At 43.9% G+C, this 11,354-nt stretch overlaps 1 protein-coding gene across 6 annotated transcripts in view; it reads right to left on the reverse strand.

Moving 5' to 3' along the window:
- The window catches only part of LRCH3 (leucine rich repeats and calponin homology domain containing 3), a 102,571-nt gene extending 92,996 nt beyond the window's left edge, over window positions 1-9,575 (reverse strand). For 3 of the 6 annotated variants that reach the window (XM_056565580.1, XM_056565581.1, XM_056565578.1), the window contains exon 1: window positions 9,226-9,574. In XM_056565580.1, the coding sequence (XP_056421555.1) occupies window positions 9,226-9,466 (241 nt within the window). In that variant the 5' untranslated portion in view covers window positions 9,467-9,574. Of the gene's footprint in view, window positions 1-9,225 lie in introns of all 6 variants that reach the window. The other 3 variants (XM_056565582.1, XM_056565583.1, XM_056565579.1) reach the window with 2 other exon arrangements.
- Between the last annotated feature and the right edge of the window lie 1,779 nt (window positions 9,576-11,354).

Consider the following 11,354-nt stretch of genomic DNA (forward strand, 5'->3'; position numbering starts at 1 on the left):
GGGTAACGCCCCTTTTTCGCGTTTGTGAGAATCCACATCGGGTCCGTCGGGAAAAAAATGTTGCATCGTGTCGCAGACTGAAGCAAAACCCGACAAAACAAGTCTGGTATAGAATAGTAAATGAGGGCCTGTGTGTACTGTATAGGACCCTGAAGAAGCTCCTGTTCTCTACATAAACCATTGTTTCCCAACCAGGGTGCCTCCAGCATTGCAACAGCTGGAGGCACCCTGGTTGGGAAACACTGACATTTACAGCTTCCAGCAGCTATTTCTTACTTTTATATGTAAGGACTTACGTTATCTATATTAGTTATCTACTTATTTATCCTCACTTTTTCCTATTTTTGGATGACATTTTGGTGGCTTCAGAACCAATTACCAGGTTTCCATAGAGTTCTGGTCTCAACATACAATGGTTTCAACATACAATGGAACCGGTTAATATTGTCCTGGAACCGATTAATATTGTAACTTGAGGGACCACTGTACATCAAGAACTTGGATAGTTTTGATAGAAACCAACATTAGATCCTTAGCAGCATTTTTTTTAAACCAGTGATAATGATGCTCATTAGAAAACCAATACTGCCGTTTTTTGATGCGGTCTGAGCCAAAGCCAGACATGGAAGGAGGATAAAGGAATACTCAATTTATCATTTCTAATCCTGCCGAATGCACTTCTTGTTAAAAAAAAAAAAAAAAACTGCATGAAAACTACAATAGCATTTTTCTAAAAAAATAAAAAAAAAAGCCACAGGCTAAATTCACACACTGCAGACTATCTACTGCAAATCTGCAGCAATTCACAACATGACATATGGGGATGGTGTTTTGTCGCGCCCATCCACATATACCAGAAAAGATTTGTATGGTAAAACAAGCATTCTAATAACTGCAGCATGCTCGCATTGTTGCGATATTCAGTGGATTATTTTTCCTTCAATATATAAAAGGTGAAATCCGATGCAGCACAATCCACAGTGGAATTGTGAGGATGGACTCCCCATATAAACTGTGTCCAGCACTATCTGGGTCACGACCTGTAGTCATGTCATCCACTGTTTAATCAATGACCTAATGTTTAGTCCAGATAATCTCTCTGCTCCTAAACATTCAGACAAATTCTTTTCACTCAACAACTAAATGAAACAAGTAAAAGCCTTGGTCACATGTTTGTATCTCCATATCCATCGGAAAAGCTTGCAAGTCTATGTTAAACCAAGCTGTGATGAATCAGTCACCTATAGGTTATTATGTCATCCATGTAAGGCTGCATTCACACCACGTTTTTTGCTTTACGGTTCCTGTATCAGGTTTTTGATGAACGGATTCCTCAAAACCGGACTAAACTGTATCAAAATGTGTGTACAAATGTTAACCCATATACGGTTGAAAACCATATACAGTGGTCCCTCAACATACGATGGTAATTCGTTCCAAACGAGCCATCGTTTGTCGAATCCATCGTATGTTGAGGGATTCGTACAATGTAAAGTATAGGAAGCTGTACTTACCTGTCCCCGCCGCTCCGGACCAGGTCCTCACCGCTCCCGATGCTGTTCCAGGGGCTCCCGATGCGGTCCCGCTGTTCCGGTGTCTTCTTCGCGATCCTCCGGCTTCTTCCGCATCTTCTGCAGGGTCCGGGCCTCGCTTTCAGGTGACGTTATTACGCTGCTGCGCCGGCGCGGCGTGCGTAGTGACGTAATAACGACGCCGGAAAGCGAGGCCCGGACCCTGGAGAAGATACGCAAGACACCGGAGGATCGCAAAGTGGACCCGGAGCAGCGGGGATAGTTAAGTGAACCTGCCCGGGATGCTTAAACTGCTATCAGACAGCAGCTTAAGCATTTTGCGCTGTCGGATAGCAGTTAATGCGATGGCCCCGACATATAAAAGCATCGTATGTCGATGCTGACATCGACATGCGATGGCCTCTGAGAGGCCATCGTATGTTGATTTTATCATATGTCGGGGCCATCGTAGGTCGAGGGGTTACTGTACTGTTTGAAAAATGATGTACGGTTGCATCCGTTTTTTAAGAAAAAAAAAAACGTATACATTTTTAACTTTTCACTCCATTTTGAATAAAGTTTCACTTGTTTGATTGAAATTCAAAAAAAAAAAAAAACTGTGCAAAGTCAAAAACCGTATGGTGAAAACCTGATAGAACCTTACGCACACACAGTTCTGTACGGATCCCATTGACTCCCATGTTAAAAAAAAACGTATACAGTTTAATACAGTTTTTCACCCGGACCAAGAAACGTGGTAGACTCCAGTTTTGGATACGGGTAAAAAAACTGTACAAAACTGTATGAGATGCAAAACGGACTTAGGCTGGGTTCACTTCACGTTTTTGCCATACTGTTTTCAATCCGTTTTTCTAAAGATAACCGTATGGCAAAAAAACGGATGGAACAGTATGGGAAAAAGTAAACCGTATGCGTTTAACAGTATACTGTTTTTATAGAAAAAAACCCATATGTTTTTGAAAATTTTGTCCATTTTTAATGGGAGGGGTCTTGTGTGGGGACTTTAGGATTCAAATGTGCATGTGCAAAATAAAAACGTATACGTTTTTCCCATATGGAACCGTATACATGTGCGTTTCCCATTGACGTCATTGTTAAAAAAAAAAATGTATGCGGTTGCAGTACGGTTTTTAAACAAGAGACAAAATTGTGGTCAACCACGGTTTTGACTCCGGTTTAAAAACCGTACTGCAACCGCATAGGTTTTTTTTCAACATGGACGTCAATGGGAAACGCACATGTATACGGTTCCATACGGGAAAAACATATACGTTTTTACTGTGCACATGCGAATCCTAAAGTCCCCACACAAGACCCCTCCCATTAAAAATGGACAAAATTTTCAAAAACATATGGTTTTTTTAAAATAAAAACTGACGGAACTGTATGCACTTTTAAAAACAGTATACTGTTTAAAAATGCATACGGTTTACTTTTTCCAATACTGTTCCATCCGTTTTTTTCCCATACGGTTTTTGATAGAAAACATATGCGGGAACCGTAGGTGAAAAACGTAGTGTGAACCCAGCCTACACCAGATGATGCTTTTGACATACAGTTTATAATGTTAAGTCAATGCATACAGTTTTCTATACAGTTCTGTACGGCTTTTAACTTGAAACTGTATAACAAAAACGTGGTGTGGATGCACCCTAAGTGTGTTGGTCATTTCAGGTGACTGTTTAGGATAAACTGATGCTTGTGTATATGGATGCATATAAAGAGACTCGTGCGAGGAGCAACACTGCAACGTCACCACTGACGGCATGTGAATTTCTGCTGAAAGGTAGAATCTTAGTAGGGAAAGTAAGAATAGCAAAGGAGAGTTTTTCTGTGATAGGATATATAACATTATTATTTTTACATTCACCTGTACTTTTTATATATTTAAATGGGCACTGTCATGAAGTAAAAAAATTGATATGTTGTAGTACTTAAGTACTACAACATATCTCTAATATACTTTAATTAAAAAAAGTGATTTTAAACAAGTTTAAAATCACTTTTAAATTCGGCCACTAGGGGTCGCCCTCCTAGTGGCCGAATGCATTCAGCAGTGACGTCACTACTGGATTTCGACTCATTTCAGCCTGGCAATGAGTCGAAATCCAGGCACTGCTGTGCTCGCTCCCGCCTGTCAATCAAACAGGCGAGAGCAAGCACACTGATAACTGGGGCTACGCGCATTGGCCAGCTCCACTGGCCTCGCGCGCGGCCCCGCCCGCCCCCGTTACCCTGTCCGGAGGCAGCGCTCGCACTCATTGCTGCGCTGATCCTCCGGATGGGTAAGTTATTTAGAATAGCTACCATTATTGTAATCGGTCCCGGGTCTCGGCAGTATTATCGTGCACGGCAGGCCGGCGATGCTCCTCTACTCCTCCTCCCTGGATAGCACATGCACAGGTAAACAGGGAGGAGGAGACCCCGGAGCTGCCTGCCGTGCTATTGGCAGATCATCTATGCGCGCTCCCGACAGAAGCGCTGCATAGACGATCTGAGGGCGGAAGCAAGCGCCCAGCAAGGCATCAGTGACGTTGCGCTTGCTGGGACGCGCTGCTTCCTGCCCTGCTTTATAGAGCAGATTTAGAAGCACTAAATCTGCTCTATTAAAGCGATTTAATTTTTTTTAAAGCCAGGTAGGGGGTTAGGGCTAGATTACTAATAGGTAGGGACAGATTATATTATATATTACTTGGTGGGAGCTACACTTTAAATTATGTTGACAGTAAAGTGACAATTTGAAGGGGTAATCCAGTGATTTTTCCTATATACTTCCATGGTCATCCTGAAATGACAAAACCGTTCAGGATGAATCATAGATCGCTGTGATAAAGGAGCCTGTCAGTGCATCATGCTGGTTCAGGAAGCATTAAAGGGGTACTCTGGTGGAAAACATTTTGTTTCAAATCAACTGGTGCCAGAAAGTTATACAGATTTGTAAATTACTTCTATTTAAAAATCTTAATCCTTCCAGTACATATCATATGCTATATACTACAAAGGAAGTTGTATAGTTCTTTTCAGTCTTACCATAGTGCTCTCTGGTGCCACCTATGTCCACATCAGGAATTGTCCATAACAGGATAGGTTTGCTATGGGGATTTGTTCATGCTCTGGACAGTTCCTTACATGGACAGAGGTGTCAGCATAGAGCACTGTGGTCGGACAGAAAATAACTATACAACTTCCTCTGTAGCATACAACAGCTGATAAGTACTGGAAGGGTTAAGATTTTTAAATAGAAGTGATTTTCAAATCAGTTCAACTTTTTGGCACCAGTTTATTTAAAAAAAACATGGAGTACCCCTTTAACTAATGGCAAGTTTTCCTTTAAAGGTTATTCAGCAAAAATCTTTACTTCTCCTAAATGCCTGTGCTGCTGAAATAAGAGCAATAAATTTAAGTTACCTCCCAAAGCTCCCTCATCTTTGGCTTTCTTCCAGCTTTTGGGGCAAAATACGTCACACTGTGCTCAGCTAGTCACCGACCTCCGTAATGTCCCGCCGTGGTGATAGGCTGAACGGCTGTGACTTAACAGGCACGGACCAGGCCTTCTTCTGGCTGCGGATTAGCTGAGCATAGTGTGACCCATCAGGCCCCAAAAAAACGGATGACGACTGTGGACAGGAGACAGATTCCAGTGACATCGGGGAGGTTTGGAAGGCAAGTTAAATTTTCATTCCAGCAGTCGGGGCATATAGGAGAAATAAATATTTTCACTGGATAACCCCTTTAAAGTAAATCTGCCATTAGTTTCATGCTGCCTGAACCAGCATGAAGCACTGAAAGTTATCAAAGTGATCTATGATTGATCCTGAACGGTTGTGTCCTTTCATAGTGATCATGGAAGTAACTTTTGCTGGGAATGGGGCTTGGAGGAATTGAGGCTGTGCCTTGGCCTTCGATAGATAGATCTTGCCTTTTTGCATATAGAGAAATCTATATATCAGGGCTGAATACTGCCATGACACAGTTTCTGGCCTACTATGATTACAGTAATAAGAGTCTGCCAGTGTTTTATGTTACCCATGGTTCAGGCAGCATAAAACTAGTCACATGTTCCCTTCAAAGAATTCCATACGGGTAAGAGCATAGGCTTCCGCCCTCTTTTGCAGCATTACTAATGTAAACTGGCTCAACCAAAGTACACTCTTGAATTTTGTTTAAAGAGAATGGGGGAGATTTATCAAAACCTGTGTAGAGGAAAGTTGCCTAGTTGCCTATAGCAACCAATCAGATTGTTTCTTTCATTTACCAGAGGCCTTGTCAAAAACATAAGAAGGGATCTGATTGGTTGCTATGGGCAACTAGGCAACTTTTCCTCTGCACAGGTTTTGATAAATCTCCCCAATGTATCTATAGGTTAACATTAGCCGATTTTTTTTTTATTATGAGAACATATGCATGGCACACAGCATTAACACAAATTTACATTATACAGCTTAAAGTGGAATAAAATGATGATAATCCAGAACATGTACACAAGTCGTAAGCCAATAAAAAAATAAAATAAACCAGACCAGGTTAAAGTCAGGTTATCACCCTAAACATAAAACAGCTTAAATATATAGTAATGTTAATAAGGTGTAGAGGAGGAAATCCAACCAAAACATCTAGTCAAATCTATCATATCAGTAAGAACTACTTTAGATATATTTAGGATATACTTCAGTAACTTTTACTGTTTACCTGCTAAACTTACATGAAAAACTTCATGTGAACGAGGCCCTAATTAACCACCAGGAGCTAAAATTGGAATATAAATTTCAAGGCTGTTAAGAAGAATAAAGTTTCTTCAAAACAGCTACTAGAAGAGAGTGCTGTACAACAATGTTCTTCTATAAGCATCAAGGTGCGTCCACACAGAGTAATTCAAGAGGAATTTACTCAAGTAATTCCTCTTGAATTCTCCGCTACAAACTAATGCACATCTCCTCTGCCCATTGACTTTAATGTTATTTCTGCTGTCCTGTTCACACTGCGGAAATTCCGCTAGCAGAATTCCGACGCTGAATTCCGTTCCGCTTGAAGAACGAACATGTTCATTCTTCAAACGGAATCCACTAGCAGAAATCAATTGAAGTCAATGATAAAAAAAAATCCGCCCGACATCGTTTTCGTGCGCAATTCGCGGGCAATTTGCGTGCAATTCGCACGCAATTTGCGCAGAAATAGCTGAAAAACCCTTCACTTCTTTCCCCCCCATGTCCGTGCAAAATGTGCGCGAATTTCCCACGAATTTCGCAAAAAAAATAAATAAATACATTTCCACCCGTAAATTTTTCAGCGAGAATTACTCTTCATTTACTCCGTGTGAACGCACCCTTAGAGTAAGATCTTTTAACAATGTAAAAAGAATGTGACATTTGTGACATCGAGTGAAACAATCATATGTATCAATCCTACATTATATGACTCTGGAGCAGCAGCACTTGCTGTACAATACAACCCAGGGGTTTTGTTTCTTTCAACAGATATGGTTGTATGATCCACCAGTGCCACATACTTTCCTACAAATACCAGCTATGCACCTGCCACAGCAATAAAGAGGAGACAATAACAAGTTGGTATCAGTGTGGTATAAGCATAAATGCCAAACTCTTGAGGAAAGGCCAGGCTCAAAATGACAGTGTCACCATACAGCTGAGGAGATAGACTCACACCGGCAGTGCCATCATACAGCCAAGGAGAAAGCAGACTCACACCGGCAGTGCCATCATACAGCCAAGGAGAAAGCAGACTCACACCGGCAGTGCCATCATACAGCCGAGGAGACAGCAGACTCACACCGGCAGTGCCATCATACAGCCAAGGAGAAAGCAGACTCACACCGGCAGTGCCATCATACAGCCAAGGAGAAAGCAGACTCACACCGGCAGTGCCATCATACAGCCGAGGAGACAGCAGACTCACACCGGCAGTGCCATCATACAGCCGAGGAGACAGCAGACTCACACCGGCAGTGCCATCATACAGCCGAGGAGAAAGCAGACACACACCGGGAGGGCCATCATACAGCCGAGGAGACAGCAGACTCACACCGGCAGTGCCATCATACAGCCAAGGAGAAAGCAGACTCACACCGGCAGTGCCATCATACAGCCAAGGGGAAAGCAGACTCACACCGGCAGTGCCATCATACAACCGAGGAGACATCAGACTCACACCGGCAGTGCCATCATACAGCCGAGGAGAAAGCAGACACACACCGGGAGGGCCATCATACAGCCGAGGAGAAAGCAGAATCACACCGGCAGTGCCATCATACAGCCGAGGAGACATCAGACTCACACCGGCAGTGCCATCATACAGCCGAGGAGAAAGCAGAATCACACCGGCAGTGCCATCATACAGTTGAGAAGACACCAGGATTACACTGGCAGCGCCACCATACAGTTGAGGAGACACCAGGCTTACACTGGCAGCGCCATCATACAGTTGAGGAGACACCAGGCTTACACTGGCAGTGTCATCACACAGTTGAGAAGACACCAGGCTTACACTGGCAGCGCCACCATACAGTTGAGAAGACACCAGGCTTACACTGGCAGCGCCACCATACAGTTGAGGAGACACCAGGCTTACACTGGCAGTGCCACCATACAGTTGAGGAGACACCAAGCTTACACTGGCAGTGCCATCATACAGTTGAGAAGACACCAGGCTTACACTGGCAGTGCCACCATACAGTTGAGGAGACACCAAGCTTACACTGGCAGTGCCATCATACAGTTGAGAAGACACCAGGCTTACACTGGCAGTGCCATCATAAAGTTGAGGAGACACCAGGCTTACACTGGCAGTGCCACCATAAAGTTGAGGAGACACCAGGCTTACACTGGCAGTGCCACCATACAGTTGAGGAGACACCAGGCTTACACTAGCAGTGCCACCATACAGTTGAGAAGACACCAGGCTTACACTGGCAGCGCCACCATACAGTTGAGAAGACACCAGGCTTACACTGGCAGTGCCACCATACAGTTGAGAAGACATCAGGCTTACACTGGCAGTGCCACCATACAGTTGAGAAGACATCAGGCTTACACTGGCAGTGCCACCATACAGTTGAGAAGACACCAGGCTACACTGGCAGTGCCACCATACAATTGAGAAGACATCAGGCTTACACTGGCAGTGCCACCATACAGTTGAGAAGACACCAGGCTACACTGGCAGTGCCACCATACAGTTGAGAAGACACCAGGCTTACACTGGCAGTGCCACCATACAGTTGAGAAGACATCAGGCTTACACTGGCAGTGCCACCATACAGTTGAGAAGACACCAGGCTACACTGGCAGTGCCACCATACAGTTGAGAAGACACCAGGCTTACACTGGCAGTGCCACCATACAGTTGAGAAGACATCAGGCTTACACTGGCAGTGCCACCATACAGTTGAGAAGACACCAGGCTACACTGGCAGTGCCATAACACAGTTGAGACAACTTCTAGGTAATGCCCTATCACCAAGTGACATTGCTGTCTTGTACAGTTACATTACATCTATTATCACGGAAAGATCCATGGTATAACACAACATATACACGGTTATCCCCAGGCACCTGCTGTCAGCGGTGTCCACCAGGGCGTCTTCCGCCTCCCCCGCACACCACGGACACATCGCTGTCACCAAGCCCCACCGACTGCCGTGCCCCCCGCACTTCCTGCCAGTTCCCCGGACACTCACCCGCTTGTGTTGTGTCACTTAGATCCTGTCTCGCTGCGCTCCGCGGAAACTCTCTCAATTTCCTGCCGCTTAGATTCAGGGACCCGGTCACCGCAGCCTCCTCGAGAGCCCTTTCTAGTGAACGGTTCCAAGCTGCAGGCCCCACACTAGTTCCAGAGGTAGAGGGCACTGCATGACCGTTATGAATAACGCCAGTATAACCGGGCACCGCCGAGCCTTCGGCCAACACCGCGGCCGCCATCACACCGACTCTTCAGTGAGCCTGCGCAACCAAGCTGACGGGAAACGCGAGCCAGGGGCAGGGACAGGACGTAACGCGCATGCCCGGCATGATGTCCAAAGCTTGCCTACGGCGCAGGCGCTGTCCCCTACCGGATGTGTTCACTGCGCATGCGTCGTACTTCTGGGGTCTCTTTCATTTGTGGTTTTAAATGTTTTCGTTGTTTTTAACTCCTTAAGAACACAACACATTTTCATTTTTTGCTTTTTCTGTTTTTCTTCCTCTCCTTTTAAGAGCTATAAATCCTTTATTTTTCTATCCACAAACCCATATAAGGGCTAAGTACTAGTAAGAACTAATAGGGACTAGTTTTTGGCCTTTGGTATTTTTTGTACGCTTACCTGTTCACTCTACAGGATCATTAAAATTATATTAGTTCGGACATTGGCGCATGTAGCGATGCCAAATCTTATTTTTTTTTTTTACATTTTTTTATTTGTAAAAAGTGGTTGATTATTTTTTTTTATTATTGACGAAAGGGCTTTTTCACATCTATTACAACCTTTTTTTTTTGCTCTGTGCTATGCATTAGCAAAACACTAATCAATGATATCGTCAATTTACTTCTATGGTCTACCAAAAGGTGAGCAGAGCCAGAGTGGTCTGATGATTCTCTCAAAGCCTCCATAATACTTTAAATTCTGTAATCCTTCTTGATCATGAAGTCTGAAGTGTTAATGGCGGGCATCAGTACTGATGCCCGCCATTTGTGGTGGATCCCTGGCAGCTGATAGAAGCTTGCTTCATAGTCTGTTAGAGATTCGGGGAGTACATGTATGTCCTGGTGCCCCAAGTACCAGGCAGCCAGGGCATACAGGTACATCCTGTGTCCTCTACAGGTTAAAGTCAATTAGAAAATGTGAAGTGCTCTAAAATATGATATGGCTGGCACCCTGGAGACTGCATTCAATAGGCAGTGTTCCCCAACCACTAACTCTCCTATTATTGCAAGACTACAACTCCCATCATCCCTACAGCTCTCAGGACAGATAGGAAATATAGTAGTGCAACAGCTGGAAAACCCAGGTTTAAAATAGCGGTTAATGGATACATCAAAAGTCATGAGACAAAGATAGTACACCCTCTTTGGCTTCTATGGTTAAACGTATCAGGACATAAAAATCCTTAGATAAACAGCACTTAGCAGATTTCATTGCCAGAGCATAGTGAGATATTTGAAAACTACCACTGAGCCGAAAAATGTCAAAATAAAGAAAATACCATGTAGCTATTGCATATTAGATTTCCCTTTTGACTCCCAGCTAACACCTGGCCACAGAATTTTTGGCCCAAAAAAGCCATGTAGCAAATTCAGCTGTTTGTCTCGAAGATAGGCGAGAGATGTATGGGGCAAAGGGGCAGTGATGAGCTGTTTGCCACCTATAACAGGGACAGGAGCCACCAGTTTACCGCTGATCCATGCTTGATCACCACCTGGACCACAGAGAGTACAGACTTCCAATAAGTACAGAAATAGAACAAAGTGGATTAATGTCGTTGATATCCTTTATACATTGATGATTGAGGAGTTAATTGTTTTATTATCTATTAGGGTAGTGTTATACTAGGTTAATGCCCAGTTACGGGTATCGGTCAGCAGTCGAAAATGGCATACTGGTGTATACTGGGAGCAGCTTCTATGGCCAAACAGAGTCACCCAGTGACTCCATTCGGAACACTAAAAAACGCTTTTGAAATAAAGAATAGGTGACTCTATTTGGCCATAGAAGGCAATGAAATAAAAGCACAAAAAGAACAAGGAGTGCTCCCCTGTGTGAAATCTGATAGCAACGGTAGTGGTTAATTGCTATGAATAAACCCACTCAACTGATGTGTACGAGGCACAACA

Source organism: Hyla sarda, chromosome 3 (genome assembly GCF_029499605.1).
Source record: "Hyla sarda isolate aHylSar1 chromosome 3, aHylSar1.hap1, whole genome shotgun sequence".
NCBI lineage: Eukaryota > Metazoa > Chordata > Amphibia > Anura > Hylidae > Hyla > Hyla sarda.